The sequence below is a fragment of the Cyprinus carpio genome, chromosome B19 (genome assembly GCF_018340385.1).
Source record: "Cyprinus carpio isolate SPL01 chromosome B19, ASM1834038v1, whole genome shotgun sequence".
NCBI lineage: Eukaryota > Metazoa > Chordata > Actinopteri > Cypriniformes > Cyprinidae > Cyprinus > Cyprinus carpio.
This window is the reverse complement of record NC_056615.1, coordinates 17465215-17484482: the sequence shown is the minus strand read 5'-3', so window position 1 is coordinate 17484482 and position 19268 is coordinate 17465215. Positions and strand designations below refer to the sequence as shown.

General features: G+C 35.3%; 1 protein-coding gene across 2 annotated transcripts in view; it reads right to left on the bottom strand.

The window, feature by feature from the left end:
- LOC109075309 (ephrin type-A receptor 7-like) overlaps window positions 1-19268 on the bottom strand; it is a 129422-nt gene that overhangs the window by 91147 nt on the left and 19007 nt on the right. For both annotated transcript variants that reach the window (XM_042746090.1, XM_042746091.1), the window contains exons 2-3: window positions 10947-11011; window positions 5520-6189 (exon numbers count right to left, since the gene is read on the bottom strand). In XM_042746090.1, the coding sequence (XP_042602024.1) occupies window positions 5520-6189; window positions 10947-11011 (735 nt within the window). The remainder of the gene's footprint in view (window positions 1-5519; window positions 6190-10946; window positions 11012-19268) is intronic.

Below are 19268 nucleotides of genomic sequence, written 5' to 3'. Positions count from 1 at the left end.
ATAGCTCAGAGTTCCCGAGAGAGCGGCGAGTCTGCCCCGCACATCCATCTCATTAGCATTCAGCTGAGACCTGAGCTCACACCGAGTGACACCACTGCAATCTTCAAATTCACCAGCTCTCCTTCCCGTCATCCCTCAATCCTTCAGTCCACCTCATCCATACTTCATGCCTTTCTCCCTCTATCCCTCCACTGTACTTCTGCTTCATTATTCTTCTTTGAATTAATGAATATTTTGTGTTATTCTGTATATTTTTCGCAACTTTTATTGACAGAGAGAGACAGGAAAATAACGAAAAGAGGGGTAAAGGGTCAGGAAGTGTTGTAAGTCAGACTCAAAGTGGCATCACCTGCATGAGCACTAATGCCGCGTTCCAGGCAACCTGTAACCCGTGTTTTTCCAACCTTCTACCCGTGAAAGTGCACTGGAACGGCAGTTAAACCCCGTGACTTCCCACCCGGGAACTCGTATTAGATCGATGTACTCCCAGTTCCGCGCTCTGACGTCACATAGCCCGCGAAACAACAATGGCAGCCCCTACGGATAATACTGCCTACGAATGCGGTGTTTATGCAAGTGGTACAAGGTGAGAAAAAGACTTTGGGACAATATACCATTGCAATAAAATTAATAATCTAGCTACAATTCCTTGCGCTCAGGCAGTTTGGCGTGACTTGCCTGGAATGCTACAAAGTCGTGAGTCGTGGTTTGAAGTCGTGACTTACAGGCTCAAAAACCTGCCTGGAACGCAGCATTATCCAGTGTGTTAGCACAAAAAAATGACATAAAACAAAATTAAACAACCAAAAAAAGAAAAAAACAGAACAAAATAAAACTAAAAAAAAAAAAAAAAAAAAAAAAAAAAAATACACAAATAAAATAAAATAGAATATACAGATAAAATAAAAATAAATACACAAATATAAAAATTCAATTAAAAATTGTAACTAAAATAATAAACAATAATATGTAACAATAATGTAATAATGTAGGGATGCATGATATATCGGCCACCATATCGGTATCGGCCGATAAATGCTCAATTTTTCTGTTATCAGTATCAGCCCGATATGAAAATTTGGCCGATATCTTAAAGGCGAAAAATAATGCATTATTTCCTTCAGAAACACTTGACTTGAGATGACTTGTTTGCATTATTTATGCATTATGTTTTATGATGAAATTTAGTAATGGGAGAGTAAAACTATTTTTAAAATGTACACTGTTCAAACTAGTCTGCTTATCTTGAAGTGTTTGGGGTGTGGCTTTTAATGATGAGACCTTTTTTGTAATCAGGCTCTCAAAAAGTATATAAAACTTTGGATATAGATTTATTGGCCAACATATCGGTTATCGTATTGGACAAAATTTACATATCGGTGCATCCCTATAATAATGTAAGAATATTGCCAAAAAAACTCACTGCTCTTATATTTCATTGTCTTTGATGATTTTGTAATTACTTGGAAAACCTATATAAATAGTAAACTGAAAAATTCTAGAAGGCAACATTAAATTGTTTCAAGTTAATTTGCTAATACTAAAAAAGTAAAAGGAAATAAAGCAAAGAAGCATGTTCAATAGCATGTTTGTTTTTCCTATAGAATTGAAACTAGCATCAAGCTTTGTGCAAATTAGCTTGTTTTGGTATCCAATACTAAAATTTGGGTAGCATCACAATCCTAGTCAGAGCACATATATTAAATACAAGATTTTGTGTTTTTCATGCTCTGTTTACCATCTTTCTCCAATTTACTTTGTTCTCTCCATCTATCTCTCTCGGGTCTCATCCAATCTGTCCCTTCACACATTCCTCAGCTCCTGCCCGCTCTCTGATTGGCTGTCGGTTTTTGTCTTCCTGTGTGATTAAATGTGTGGTGTGAAATTCTGTTCATCGATGGCCTTTGAATCATCCTCTCTTTTGAGAGTTATGACAAGCCTTTTCTCTGATGTAGTAACACCATTCACACTTACAGCTCATCATGACTAAAACATCTGAAGCACCACACACTTGCATTTTCAAACAAAGAGCATGTGGGCACAGCTAAACACTCAAAAAAATAAAGGGAGTCTAAAAGAAACTCCCTCCTCAGGTGAATGACTAGTTGACTACTTACTAAACATAAAAAAAAGAAACTCAACTTGATTTTAACCCAGAACATTCTTTAAAAAATAATAAAAAGGTTAAATTTGTTGACTTTAAAGTTAATAAAAAAAAAAGTTTGAATTCAAATAAATTCAAGTTTATTTGTATAGCGCTTTTCTTGATACAAATCGTTGCAAAGCAACTTTACATAAAATTAAGTTTCTACAATATATTTAGTGGTAGCTTATCAGTAGTGACTGTAAGTTAATGTATGTATGGCAGAAATTAACGGAAAAATCAATTAAAGGCATAGTCAAACAGACGATGAACACTGGATGAATGGCTTCTGTGTATTAAAAGGTTGGAGTTGAATTAATTAGAGCCGTGAATAAATTAAGATGCAGTGCGAGGGATTGAATATAATGCTGCCTTGCCTTGACCCTGGCATATTTGCATATGTCTGTGAGTGTTGATTAGTAAACTGTCATTGTGGTTATGTGTGAATAGTATACTGCGGCACAAATGAGGTGAAACAGGAAGTGAGGGACAGGCTGTGTTTGGACATCACACTGAGGAGAATTAAGAAGAAGTGTTAGCGAAGGGCGAGTGGGAGATGGCGAGCATCATGTGTGTGGTTTGATAGTCCGTCTCACCCACAGTGAGTGTGACCGAGTCTGTAAAAGATCATCTGGGGTTACAGGACTAATCAAAGAGCTGAGATGACAGCGAAGATTGACATAAGCATGGAGAGAGAAATTAAGAGACAACACGCATTCAGAAGAACAACATACAGTAAATGCTAAACAAGGATGCATTCCACTCTCCACCCCAAAAAATACTGTGGTAATACTATGGCACAGTAATGTCATTAGACAGTAATACCATGGGAGTTTGAAATGTATACGGTACTAAATAATCCATGTACTATAGCTATTACATACCAAATATATCATGGTACAATGTTGGTTTTACACAAGTTAATCAACACAAGTAAATAATTAAAAGTTAATCAAAGTTGTCCTAAGACAAGAACACATTTTGGTTTTAGGACAACTTTGATGAAAGGTTTATATTATATATTATATTATATTATAAAAATGAACAACATATATATTTTAAAGGAGCCTATCCAAAAAAAGTGACCATTGTAAATAATGGATTGTATAATATATATATATATATATATATATATATATATATATATATATATATATATATATATATATATATAAAATATAATATTGTATTATATCATACATTTATATTATTAATAATTAATAATATTATTATAATATTTAAATTTATATTCTATTCTATGATATTATATTATAAAACAACAAAAATAATATTTTATAAAGTAGCCTATCCAAAAAAAGGAACAAAGTTATTATATTATATTATATTATATTATATTATATATATTATTATATTATATTATATTATATTATATTATATTATATTATATTATATTATATTATATTATATTATATTATATTATATTATATTATATTATATTAAAGGAGCCTATCCAAAACTTGGCAATGTCATGTAAAATGAGCAAAATAATAAAACAAACAAATAAATGAAACATAAGAATTATAGGTATGCACAAGTTTATGTATCACATCTCTTTCGAACATATGCATTTATCATTAAATAGCTTCAGGTTTACAAACTACAGCAATTCTTTGCATTTGCCCAATATGTATTTGTTCATAATTTTACTTCGCCCACGTATCACATGCCTCTTAGTGATTTATGATTCATTGACAACAATAACAAAATAAAGACACAATACAGGGTCTGTTATAACAGCCTGCTGCTGTACGTGTGAACTGACTACAACTCCCACACTGAATCACACAATTTTTCAAGATGGACTGTGAAATCTCACACTGACAAACACACACACACACACACACACCATGTAGCGGCTGTTGATAACGCAGTGACGCACTGGTGAGATGACATACAGCTGTAGTGGGAGGAGAGATTCCACCACCCAAACACTGACAGACAGAAAGCTCAGAGAGCATGACACTCTCAGTCAGCGCTGACGTATTTCTGACCCTTGAAGTGAAACCAAACGGATCACTGTTAGTGTCGCTGGCCCACGTCAAAATTAACCAAACAGCTGGGAGCTTCTAAAACCATCATGTAACACATCTAAAAATGCAATCTGACTAAATCCTCCACATTTGAAAAGAAGATGGGTTTTAAATAAAATGAAAACGAAATGTGTCATCATTTACTCACCCTTACGTTGGTCTAAACCTGAATATCTTTCTTACATGAAAAGCAAAAGATTTTTGAAGAATATCTTCAAAACTTTTTTCAACATAATGAAAATGAATGATGACTGAGGCTGTCAAAAATGGCAAAAAAAGTACCAAAAAGATATGTTAAAGCAGTCTATAAGACTCGTGTGCTATATTCCAAGTCTTCCGTTGCCATACTATAGACTTGTGTAAAGACCAAAATTAACTAATTTTTTTGGTAACACTATACAATAGATTTTAATTTATAGTAAGATTTCACTTGAGATTTCATTTAAGGTTTCATTTACTACATTAGTTTACATGCACTAACAATAAAAAAATACTTCTTCAGCATTTGTTAATCTTAGTTCATTACATACATTATATGATTTGTCCAGCAGCATCATTAAATGTCTAGTTCTTAATTCTGTTTTATACTACAAGGATAGCACTTTGGCTTCAACTTTTGAACCCAACTGGTTTTAAAATGTGCTTTATAAAAAAAACTAACCTAAGCATACAATTATTAACTAACATTAACTAAGGGGACTTTATTGTAAAGTGTTACCATTTTTACGAGTCAGATCTTTGAAATGAGTCAGTGAATCCAGTTAACAAAAAAAGTCAGAATGATTGGTTTATAAATGAGACAGATTTGGTTTTGCTCACTGATTCAGTGATCCAGTTGCATTGGTAAACAGCTCACTAGACTGCAAAAATATTTATGAATAGTTCATTTTTATCAGGACTCCGAATATAGTGAATGATTCATATTGATCACTTTTTTATGATATTTTAGCAGTTTTTAAAGATTAAATGTTTCAGTCCATATTAATTGTACAAACATGGAAAAGACCATTAACGACGACTTTTGCCTCAAACTCCTAATTTGCTGCTTATTAATAATTAGTAAGGTAGTTGTTAAGTCAGTCATGCAGGTGTAAAATTAAGGGTGAGTAACTGAGAATAATTTGCATTTCTGCATGAACTATTACTTTAATAAACAGACCAAACTTTTCATCATCTGGCAAAAAACACTGCTAACCTGCATAAATTATGAGACCGCAAGGACTGCTTGGATCTCACCAAGGTTGCTGTGTGTAAAACTCAAACCATTATGCGTTTTAAACTTTTGTGCTACAGTACAAAGTTTTGGGTAGAAGAGTGTTTCTTACCCTCACAGCTGCTGTGTCCCTCCTCATACCCAGCGCTGCAGCTGCATTTCCCGATGGGCACCAGCCACTCCCCTTCAGCACTGCAATGCATTCTGGGAGGACTGTCCGTGTCCACCTCAGAGTTATTCACACACGACCCTCTCACCTCCACCAGAGTCGAGAAGGCAGCTTCAGCTACCGTATCAGGGAACACTGCTAAATTCTGCACTGTTGACAAACAGCGTTTGTAGTACACTCTCACGGAAACCAGCGCGACGCATGCGCCCACATCCTGGAAGGCCAGATGGAATCCTTTGCGATTGAGATGTCCTATTTCACGGACTTCGGTGTTAAGTTTCATCTTACGTTCTCCCAAATCGCCCTGCGTGAAACTTTCATCCGCCGCAATGGTGTCGATTTTGCTGTAGCGGTCTTCGCGGGTGACACGCCCCAGGTCCCAGTCAGACTCAGCGTAGAGGAGGTTGAAGGTCTCCTTACAGCTACCGGACACGCCTGGGATGCTGTTGCAGTCACGCAGGGTGAATTGCAGCTCAATGAAGATGCGCTGGCCACCCTGCCGCCATATCCAACCCGTCTGGAGCCAGTTGTTCTGACTGGGCTCCATCACATTGCATACTTGATATGTGCGAATGGGCTTGTATTTCTCATCGACACCGCTGATTTCCTCCCACTGAAATGAGAAGAGAGAGAAAAAAAAGTTTTCAAATAAAGAAATGTTTGAATAAGAGTCACAGACTGTAGATCTAGACTATTGCAAAGCTTCTTTTTTTGCCATTTACCCATTAACAGAATAGAATAGAATAGAATAGAATAGAATAGAATAAAGATTTTTAATAAAATAAAACATTTTAACATTTGTGTAATGTACCAACTTTTTGGCTGTGCTTTAAAAATCATGGTCTTTTATCTATTGACATTGGTGAAAACTGGTGAAAATTAAATATGAAATTAAATAATATAAAATTAATTTAACTTTTTCATTGTGCCTTAAGAATGAAGAGAAGACAGTCTCTTTTTTGTCTATTTATCTATTTTATTATTGTGAAATGCCAAATGATTAAAAAAAACAATTTAAATAAAAAAAAATATTCTTTCCATGGACTGTACTTTTGACTATGCTTTAAAAATCATGGTCTCAGATCATAATATACATTGCAAAAGATGTTGGCCTTTATCGATAAACATTGGTGAGAAATGAAATGAATTTATATATATATATATATATATTTTTTTTTTTTTACACTACCTGTGGAACATTAAATGCCTAGAAAGGGGATATTTTGGGGGGATATCTATATACACAAAGATGTAAATTAGGAACTTACTGCAGCTTTATAGGCATAATTATTACAAAGAGTAAACATATGTACACATCATTGTCTATATGTAAATAAGAGCATCATGTTGGCATATACATTTTTAGTGTGTACCGTTTATAAAGCTTAGTGCCAAATCAGTTACAGTATATCAAACACAGAATATATTAAGACTAAAGCATCTTCAATCAGCACCACAAACAAGCTCATTGTCTTGTAGAGAGATTATAATGAGCCTCTGAAGACGAACACTCTCACAGTGTTTTCACAATTAATTGCAGTGTAATGAAGATCCTTCGTTTCTGAGGGAATTGAGCAGTTTGAATCCGCATCTGAGTTTGGCAGAGTCTCTCCACAGACATGACTATGAGTGGCAGTGAATTTCAACGCATCCTGTTGAAAACCACAGAGAGATCAAACCTGCGTAGCATGTATGCATGTACGTGTGTGTGTACGTCCAAGCAGCTGTGGTGGGCAATGTCTGGGAGCAGGAAACGGAGGATTTAATCGCTGTCAGGTCTAGACTTAACAAGCTAAACAAATAACAGCTTGTAGCGAGTCCCCAGAATGCAGTCGTTTTTCCTCACAGATAACGTTTCGAATGACGGAACGTGTCCGTCCTGAGCTGAGCCGTCCTCTGTAAGGCTTACTGCTCATCTCAGCTATGAATCAAGCTATGCATGTAATCTTTAGCACGTGGTTTAGCATTGAGAAAGAGAGAAGAAGATGTAAGCTGGAAGATAGGACAAGAGACAAATGGGGTCTATCTGGTGAGGGCAAAGCAGTCCATACTGGGATTACAGCAGGGATGAGTAAGTAATAGAGCTGGGGAATCGAGACGCAGGAAGGAAACAAGATATACCGGTAAAAGGTAAAGATGTAGGGAAGGAGAGAGATGGAGAAAGAAATTGGGTACAGGGTTTAGCCCAAAATACCAATGAACAGCAACTACACTGATGTATGTCTCACAAATCTCAAGTACATCATAACACATTAACACTTGATTGTGAATTTCGAGTCAGATATGACTGAAACCAATGACTTGCAATTCAGTGTATGAGTCAGATGTTAATTCAGTAAACACATTGAATGATTCAGTCAGCAAGTGATCAGTTTTAGACCAATGGCTTCATCGGTTATGAGTCGTTTAGCCCAATTCATTAAACAGAACCAGACCACAGCAGGTCATTAGTTTACGAACTGGATTACACTGGTTTACAGCCGTTGTGTTGCAACAGAAGCATCTGAATTTTGTGTGTGAAAAATAGGCGAGTATTTTAGAATTCACTGTGGTATTCCATCCACATTCAAGGATTAGAGATATTCAAGAACCATTAATGTAAGCAAATGTCATAAAAATAATCTGGTTCTGTTATTTATCTATTTACCTATCTATAGTATTCATACATTTTATTATTTTTCTTTAACAAACCACACATTTCTGAATAAACAAGTTCATACTGAGTCTGGGTTATTACTAGCAAGTTCAAATTTGTTTGTTTATTTATTTAAATTTGGGTCGAGACTCAGGGAACTCTTAGATATATAAAAAAAACTGTTCAATTAAAGAAATTCATAATTTCATACTTCACATTTTACATATTACAAATGCAAAATTAATATGCTGGCAAATTTATTTCCATTGAACTAGGGCTGAAAATTATTTTGATAAATGTTTAATCTGTCTCGATTAACTGGATGAAAAAAAATCCAATCTTATTTTATTTTATTTTGTATTTTATTAAAAAATTATTATTGTGCTCCCATTCTGTTGCGCTCCATCTGTTTGTTCAATTCAGTTCAGTACAGGACACTTTATTGTCCCTGCAGGGAAATTTGTCTTGGACTCATGGTGCTCACATACACACTGTCCGGTCATTTTTGTAGAAACACAATGGCTAGAACACAACGACCTAATTACATACATCATTACACAGACAATAGACAAGAATACAGTGCACAGCATAAATGAGTACACCCCCTCTAAAACTTCAACACAAATTCAGCAATTACTCTTTACTTAGAAGACATGTTAGGGTTCTTTGGAGATGTAATGTTCCAACAAGCCTGCTTAATCAACTACCAAAGAAGAATGCAAAAATTATTCGGCAAAATAAGATTTTCTTATCCAAGTGATACAATTTTGTGATGCAAAAATGAGTACAGCCTCCTGAAAGTTACTAAATAAAACAAAAAAAGGTTTAAGGCTATTTTTGAACAACAGGTAAATATATTGAACCAAAACTTTTAAAGACAAGTAATTTTCTGACAATTAAAAGTGTTATATAGCCCAATGAATCTTACTCAGACTTAATGCTGGCAGCAGTGGAACCACTTGGGAGAGAACTGCCAGGTGACTTATTTCTTACCATAAAAGAGGACAATGGTACAAGAGGAATTCCAAATTATTGTTTTAAGTGTGAAAATATAGCAGAAGTAGCACCAACATTCAAAAACAATGGACTTGTGATAAGGCTCCTGAAATACTCAGGTCTTCACTTTAAGTGTTCATTTAGTGATGAGTGAATTTTTGCTAGAAAAAGAGCAGGAGAAATAACATGCAAGTGTCTCCAGAGCCGGCAAAAGCTATGAAAAGAGTGACACTTTATCTCACAGAGTATGACGCAGCCTGCAGAAGTGACATGCATGGTTGTTGTCACCACTAGAATAACCTACTGTAGCCAAAGCAAAATAAACTCATTCAACCTCTTCCAAGGCCCATATTTACAAAATATAGACTTCTGGGAATCCATACTCTGGTATCAACTGACCAAGTCAATCATTTTGGATCCAAAAGCATCCAAAATGTTCTGGTGTTGCTAGAGGAAGAGTACAGTGAGAAGTGCTTGTTACCCACAGTGACGTTCAGTGGTAGTAAAGCTTTTATATAGGGATGAATGAGTGCTGAAGGTGCGAGGGAGTTGAGCTTTATCAATGCTGGAATGAATTCACACACTAATGTGTGATGTAATACAAAAACTTGAAACAGAAGATGCTACCCTCCCCTCATTCACTGCATTATTGGGCAGTTTTTTCAGCATGACAATGAATATATTCATTCTCCCAAGGTGAAAATCCTTCAGTGGACATGTATTTTACTCAATCTTAACACTTTTGAGCAGCTGTGGGGGATTCTGAAAAGATAAGCTGAGCAAAACTCCCCATTAAAGACCAGAGCATTTAAGGAGGTCGTCCAGGAGTTAAACAGGACAGATGTGAAAATTTCTCATGAACTTGTACACTCAGTGCCAAGAAGGGTCAGAGCAGTATACTATAAGTTCTGGAGGATATGCTAAGTACTAGAATATAATATATTTTCTGAATTAAATCTCGGGTGTACTCATTTCTGCAATCCTTCATTTAAACAAAACTGGCTAATTTACTTATCTTACAGAAAATATCGGCATATATTTTGTTGTTTTTATTAAGTATATGTTTATTATGTTTAAATTTTGCCATCTTTCCATGAATTATATTAGTGATCATTAAGAAAATACATCTTTTATATTTATTCAGAGGGGTGTACTCATTTATGCTGTGCACTGTATACTCAGAAATAAAATACAAGCCTAAAGGATAAAAATATATTAGACAATACAACCTCGTAAAAAAATAAAAAAAAATAAAAAACCTTCCTAAAAAACTATTACACTCACTTCTTCAGCATTATGCAAAATGTAATACAGGAATAAAGATAAAAACGTTAAAAAGTAAGTGGGGAATGCACTGAGGAAACACTTCTATAACACATTAAACTCAACCCGCATCAAACGTTATGTTTATTCATTAGTTTAAAGCTCTTAATATAAAAGCACTCGGCTTGGTTTTGCATTTTCTTTCCGCAGAAGCTTACACTGTGACATCTGCTGTGTTTCAGATGCGTTTCATAGAAAGTTTCAAAAGTGTTACTCATTACTGTAAAGTGACATGACTGGTGGATGTTTTCCATAATCGCTTTGTTGTTAATTATTTTCATTATCAATTGTTATCAGTTTTATGTATTGTTTCAGCCCCACAATAAACTATATAATACTCTTAGTGCTACTTAACAAAAACCATGGTATAGTCTACATCTATGATGATCTAATGATAATAATCATGAAGGTCTTACCCCATTAGAAGGATATGAGGTCCAACCCAGCTCTGCCTGGGACTCCTTAGAATTCAGCAAGACAACTGCAAGAAAAAACAAATCAAGAGAGAAACAATATAAGAACTGATAAGGTATCAGAATCACTAAATCACAATTATTTGTTGTGCATTTTCTTTCTCACTGTCAGAACACATAGAACTAATAGTGTTCAATAATAATGAACACACAGTCCCAAAGGACGGGCTGTTGATCTGGAGGGTGACTGCATCAGAGGAGCATTAGAGCTCAAATGGGGACTGACAGACCTGCAGAACTGCACTTAGTGAAATGAAGTGCACTGGTCATCAGCTGATAATGCTTGACATCTTTGCAAAGCACAAGAATCTTGATGGATTTTAGCCAGAGAATACGGTCTATGGTACAATGTGCTGGTTTAGCATTCAAACATTAATTTTCTAAAGAGAAAATAAATGTTTTACAACACCACCATGATGCAATAGAGCCCAACAGGCCTGTGAAGCAAATTCATATTGGCATTTGTCATTTCTGCTGCATTTCTACAATTACAAAGCCCTAATGTGAAACTCTGCTTATAAACTAAATTAAAATGAGCAGTGAACCCTTGAATGTTGTTATTCAGCAATTCGTACAAGTACAAGACTGTGTAAACTAATTTAGGGCAAACTGAAACATTTTAAAAGGATGCCCTTGACACAAATAGAGCCTGGGCTCTAAATCAGCACCTTGGACAAGGCTTGTTGGGACGAAGCCTATAATTCAGATCCACAGACAACACCCAGTACTAAGAAACACAGTATTAGCACCCTGGACAGCGACATGGCTGTAGGACCAATTCAGCACCATGGACAGCACAACAGCCTTTCATTCCTAAAAAACTGCCTAAATCTGTACAAAACAAGAAGATTTATAAGGGCAAACATGTATTTTTTGATGCTAAAGTATCTTTTTCCAGAGTAATGTGCAAAGACAAATACATTTACAAAGAGTAAAAACACTATGGCTCTGTGATGCTGTGGTTTGTTTGAGAATCCAACATGTCAACTAATAGCTCAACCAATGGTGTGGGTTTGCGGCAGGACTAACTATCGTCCACTATTTGTAGTTAGAAATAATCATTATTTTTGCAATTATGGAGGAGCAGGGGTGCACTGCAGAAGTTGCACATGTTCTCTGTAGTTTCAACCATAAAGTGAACTACACACCATTCAAAAATTTGGGGTCTGAAATTTTTTAAGTTTTTGAAAAGTTTTTTTTCCAAGAAGAATTCTCACCAATGCTACATTTACTTGATCAAAAACACAGTAAAGCAGAAATACTGTGAAATATTATTCCAAATTTAAAAATGAGTTTTCTATTCTTATAGATTTTGAACATAACTCATTCTTTAATATGTTAGATATTATTACTTAAATTTATTAATAATTATTAATATTAAACATAAAAATGATCGAAAAACAGTACTACTGTAATATTGCTCTGCAAAATGATGAAAGATATTTGGGTGCATTAACTAGGCAAACATATATTTATATATTACACATATATTATTTATATTTATGCTGTGCACTGTATACTCCGAAATAAAATACAAGCCTAAAGGATAAAAATATATTAGACAATACAACCTCGTTAAAAAAAAAAAAAAAAAAAAAAAAACCTTCCTAAAAAACTATTACACTCACTTCTTCAGCATTATGCATATAATTATGCACAGCATATAAGTTTGACTCCAAACTTTTGAATGGAAGTATATGTTTGCCTAGTTAGTGTTTTAAAGTGCCCACATTCTGCCACATACCTGCCCTCATTTTGCTAAACATGGTGGGTTTCCAGACGCTGAATTTTTCATTATTTATTGCTACCAAAATGCTTGTTTCTCTTTGCTCGGCTCTCTGCTGTCAAACACAAAGCCACGTGAGACCAGCAAAATGCCACCACTGTACGCCGCTGACAGACTCTGTTCTCACACATGCACACGGCTCTGACATCACGTCTAGTCTGAATGCCACTTCACAACAAGTCAGATGAGCTGCAGAAGGCTCCTTCAGAGGAACTGTGCACTTCTGCCACGAGAGCACTTGTATCTTACAGCATGACTCAGAGCATTTTTTAGCCTTGTAGATTTGCGGTTACTGCCAGGTATTATGGGGGAAAAAACATAGAAAACGTACTGAGGTGTGATTATTTTATGTTTTCAAAGTTTTCTGTGGTAAACATAGACATATATTTCTCAGTGTTCTGACTTTGCTTCAGTTGCTTTGAGTGGTTTTTTTTTTCCATCCTCAGAACAGCTGTTTCTTGGTCTCTCCACTTTTAGGGGACAAGATGCCATTTGATTTCTGCTGACACGGGCCCCCTACTGATCTGACCTTCAAGAGACACACAGAAAAGTAGAAAGAGACTCTGTGCCAGACTAAGTTATACAACACAATGCAGTCAGAGAGACACAGTGAGGTCAGACTGGGAGGCAGAAAAACAGAAAAAAAGAAACAGAAGGAATCGTTCACCCAAAAATTAAAAATCATTTACTGTCCTCATGTCATTTTGTGGAACACAAAAGGATAGATTTAAAAATGTGCTCTTAATAAAGTCTGTTTTCTAAATGCATGTGATTGATCTTATTGTGAACAATTTATCCATGCATATGTTCTAATTAAAAAAAAAAAAAAAAAAGGACTAGTATCTTTTTAAATGTCATAACTCGATCTTCCGTTGAAGATTTTGATGTATGCCAGACTTCTCTTATAATTTTGTATGCTGCCCTTTTCCTCCATCCAACCGACAGATCCAAGTCTCCCTCCTACATATTTTTCTCTTTCATTAATCTGTTTCACTCTGATGTACATCACAATATGGAAGATCCACTCTCTTCCATGCAATTAATGGAGCTTTCAAGCTTCCAAAAAACGTAAAAGTAGCATAAAAGTGTCATAAAACAGGTCATAAAACTCAAGCGCTATATTCCAAATAATTTGAAGCCATGCATTAGATTTGGTGTTTTTTTTTAAGTCGTTGTTCTCTAAACATCCTATTTGACAGTCACAGTCCCCAACTCACTATATCTACAGATCTACAGAAGAAAGTCACTCAAACAGGTTTGGAATGACATGAAGGTGAGTAAATAACAATTTTTTTTTAATTTTAACATGAACTATTCCATTAAATCAAGCCGAAATGATCCGGTACACCATTCCAGGGCTTTTGATTCCAAAAATACACACATTCTGTCTCTATTTAGTGAATGTACTCACCCCAAATAACCTTCATTACATTAAGCACTATTCTTCCCTCTAGACATTAGCAGAACCTGGGAGCAGAATGATTCCCTTATCCCCAAAAACCCAAATTAACCTCTGAAGAGAGGTCACAAACAAAGAGAACGTCAGACAGAGTACTGACTGAAGGATGTGCTTATGTCACAAGGTCACTAATCTCCCTGTCAAACCCAACACACTTATGTAAATCCCAGTGAACGAATTATAATATGAGAACCATACAATTCAATAGAGGGGATTAGACACATGTTGTTAAACTCGCTTCCATGAAGCTTATCTGCATATACATAAAGCACATGCAGGCTCAGAATGCACCAATCAGAGTCCAGAGACCTGTGAGACACTCATCGACCAAATATTATCCCTCTAATAAGCACACACAGACACACACACACAAACTTTAAAGGACTCTCTATGTGCATGCGTGCGTTAGTGGCCATTAAAGCCAACCGAACAGCAAAGCGCATTAAGTTGAAGCCCCACACAGACCTTTATGACCTCATTAAACTTTCAGCTCTGCTATTGGGGTCTAAAGAGTGCTCGCTTTTCTCTAGGGTTCTATGGAAACGTTTGCACGTATGCACACAAGCAGCTGAATCATAAAAACAGCTGTTTGCCTGGGTTTCCGCACAGGGGGAGGTGTATTCATGAGGACCTCTCAGTCGTTCTCGCTCGTATTTCTAATCAGCTTGGTATCATTTCGAAATGGGTCACGGTTGCAAACGCCCGCTTTTAAAAACAACCTCCCCTCCAAGCCAACACAACATGACATCCTTCCCAAAACCAACTTGCTTGGCTCTTACATGATCTTGACATCGCTAGGCTTGGAGGCAGTCATAAATGAAATGTTGTTTTCAGGAAAAGGAGGTTGAGCGGAAGTCGAGGTGCAAGAGATTTTCTGCGGTTGGTCAGTGAGAATGGCTTGAGTCATGGGCTGTGACCGTGTGGGGTCCGGTTATGGCAGGTCCATGTGCTGACAGAGATGTGAGTGACAGCTTCCTATTGATTCAGTCTCCCTAAATGGTGAAGATTGGCTCGCTTGTAACGTCATCATCTACCCACTAGATCCTTTGAGCTGTCAGAGTGAAGAGAAATAAGTTAATGTGCTTAACAAGTGATTTGAGGTCATTAAACGGTCATGAAATGACTTAAGACTGACATGCACAGCTTTGAAAGCTGCTTTGCTTCACGTTCTGTGAAAATGATTTGGAATCAAGCAAGGCATATTTTTACTTTTGTATATGGGCTGGGGAAGCATCTGAAGCCGTATGAGAGATGGCATATGAAGAATCCAAAATTCTGCCACATCTGACAATAGCGAGTGAATTGAGAAAATTTAACTAAATTTAACTATTTTTTCTTCAAACATAAAACAAGTTCAAGTTTGGGGTCAGAAGGATATTTATTAATTAATTAATTTATTTATTTTAAGAAATTAATACTTTTATTATGCAAGGATACATTAAATTAGTCAAAAATAAAGATATTTATCATGTTACAAAAGATTTTCATTTCAAATAAAAGCTGTTCTTTTGAACTTTCTATTCACAAAGAATCCTACATAAATGTATCACTGTTTCTACAAGCAGCACACAATTGATTTTCATATTGAAAATAATAAGTTCTTGAGCAGCAAATCAGCATATTAGAATGATTTCTGAACGATCATGTGACACTGAAGACTTTATAATGAGTATAATGAGTGCTGAAAATTCAGCTTTGCCATCACAGGAATAAATTACATTTTAAAATATATTCAAATAGAAAACAATTTTTTTAGGTTGTACAATTTTTTTTTTACATTTTTACTGTAGTTAAAGAAATGCAGCCTTGATGAGCATCTTTCAAAAATATAAAAAAAACAATCTTACCAATCCCAAACTTTGGAGTAGTACATATAGAAAATGCTGAAATAGAGTTTCATGATAAGTGAGAGGCATGCATACTGTATATTTTCCCTCCAATTTAAAATTTATTTTACCATTATATTTAAGCCTTATTTTTATATACTGCAAAATATGCATTTACACAATTTTTTGAGTGCTATCCCAAGTAAAATTGCCTATACAGCCAGGTTCATCACAAATCCATAATTCCTCATTTTGAAACACGTCACGAATGAAGACAGCAGTCGCCTATAAGGGTTAGTCTGAGAGCAGGCAGGTCATGTGACCAACTCCCAGAGAGTGGAGAGTGCTGTCAGCCAGAGCATGTGCTTACATAACAACTTATGAGATGTGAGCCAAGTCAAAATGATTAGAAAGCATCAAAGAGACAACAGACAGCTCTGACTAATGTACATTCAAAGTGACAGAACTGTTCTACTAGCAAAAATGTTGTACAACTAGAATTTTACATCTTCCGAAGAAATATTGAGTTTTAGGTGGATGTTAGGCGGTTGACTACTACCAATAATAAGAAAGCACACATGCACAACCCTTGAGCATCCACAAGTTCTCAGAACCACACACACACACACAAACACACACACACACACACACACTTGTTCCTCAACCTCTTGTCCCACTTAACCTTTGTGCTGATTGCTGTGTTTTTTTTTAAATGTCATGGTTGGCCCTCTGTGTTAACCAGAGCTCTTTTCTGAGTGAGAGGATGGTTTTAGTGCAGCTTCCAGACACACCTCAATAATTGGAGCCGTATCATTGCTGGTACCTCCATTTCATCTGGCCAAGTCGTGCCAAAGAATGTTTTATTCAGACAAGAGCTGCTTGTTTGTGAGCAAAACAGGATGCTTGTTCCGACTATGCCACAGCAGTTAGGATTTCTGTAGCTGTAGCCGCTGTATAGCATCTCCCTCTCTAGCCCTTTGTGTTCCTGTCCATGTTGGTCAGGATTTTCCCCTTATGAAGTCAAGAGGGTTTAATTCAGTTGGGGCTGGCATCAGAATGGTTTACTGCACCGTTTGAGAGTTTAAGATTACTGTAACATGAGATTATGAGGAACTTAGTGGACACAAGTAAAATTTTGCTCAAAGCTAATGATAAAGATGAGAAATGCATCAAAACAATAATAGTAATTTAGTTATAAATAGTGCCGTCAAACAATTTAAATAAAAGTTTTTGTTTACATAATATATGTATGTGTACTGTATTTATTTTTATGTATATAAATACACACACATTAAGTATATATTTTGATTTACACGTACACACATTTATATATTTATATTATATTTTATATTCTATATAAATATATGTAATATATAAACATAACATATTTTTCTTAAACATATTCATGCATGTGTTTGTATTTATATATACATAATAAATATACACAGTACACACTCATATAAAGTAAACAAAAACTTTTTTTTTAATCACTTGACAGCACTAGTTATAAAGTAAAGTACATGCAAGTAACCCTGGTCCTATTCCTAACCCTAACCATATAGTAAGGACATACAGTTAATTAATATTACTAAGTACTTAAATGTATAAATCACACTTTTTTTTTTAATTAGTACATTTATTAGGCAAGGATGCATTAAATTGACTAGAAATGACAGTAAACAGGTTTATAATGTTACAAAAGATTTCCATTTCAATAAAATGCTGTTCTTTTGAGCTATATGTTCATCAAAACAATCCTAAAAGAAAAAAGTATCATGTTTCCACAAAAATATTAAGTAGAACAACTGTTTTGTTAATACTGATAACAATATATATCCATGTTACAGTTTCACTGTATTTCAAACATTTGACTATTTTTGATCATATAAATGCAGCCATGGTGAGCAAAAAACATCTTTCAAAAACAATTGCAAATTTTAAATAGCATTAAGAGTATTTGAGTGTCTTTAATGTAAAGGTTCTGTTCCAATCAAGAATTTTCTTCTTGTTGCATTACTAAAGACACTGTAGTAGTGTACTTTGAAAGGGGTACAGTGCAAGGGAACAACTCGTCCCCCATCCCTAAATCTCCTTCTCTCTCTGTCATTGTTAATAATCAACAGAGTCAAAAATGTGGAAGAGTGGTTACATAAGTGGAAGAGAGAGGGAAAGACTTTCCCCCTCTCTCAATTTAGGAATCCACTTTAGATCAAATTAGACTCTGATTCTTGCCACATTACCACATCACCTCCCTTTCACGCCCCTGACAGGAGGAGGGCCGTTCCTCTCTCCAGCACTCCCACCTGTCTCATTCATTCATCCTCAAAAACGACGACTTCCCCTGCCCTTGTATCTTCTCCTCCTCCTCTCTAACGCACTAAATGTCGGATTACAGAGGCGTCATTAAAGATACTATGAGGACGTTGATTGAATTTTCCTCTGTTGTCCTCATACTCACACATCCACACACTCCCACCCATGGCTGTTTGAGGGGTGGGTTTATGTTCAGAATGCCTTATGTCATCAACCTAAGCATCATCACTGATGCTAATCTTGACTGGCAGTTTAAAAGGAGTTATTTTCCCTTACACTGGGACATGAACATACACAGAGATACTACAACTGCTTCGCATTTAAATTGTAGAAACAAACACTGATAAATTAGTGTAAACTTGTATGCATAAAGAAATATTCTAAGCTAAATATCAGAAAAAAATATTTTGGCATATCCCCCCATTTGGCAAACTAACTAACTAAATAAAATACAAATAAGAATTTTAAAAAAGGGCTTGATGTAATGTATCTACAATGGAAATCTAAGACATAATTGTACAGCAAGGATACAAACAATAAAAATATCAGTGCTATCAATCGATTAAAAAAATTAATTAAATCGCACATTTTTCTGAAATTAAGCATGATTAATCCCACCTAACATTAATTATAATAAACATTTTTATATTGCAATAATTTCACATTCAATCTTCAAATTAATGTACAAACAACATAAAGACAGTATATTTTCTAATATTTGTTTAATGTCATCTTAGAGCAGCAAATCAGCATATTAGAATGATTTCTAGAAATAAAGGCTGAAAATTCAGCCATCACAGAAATAAATTACATTTCGAAATGTAGGCCTATTAAAACAGAAAATAGTTATTTTAAATTGCAATATTTCATAATAGTACTGT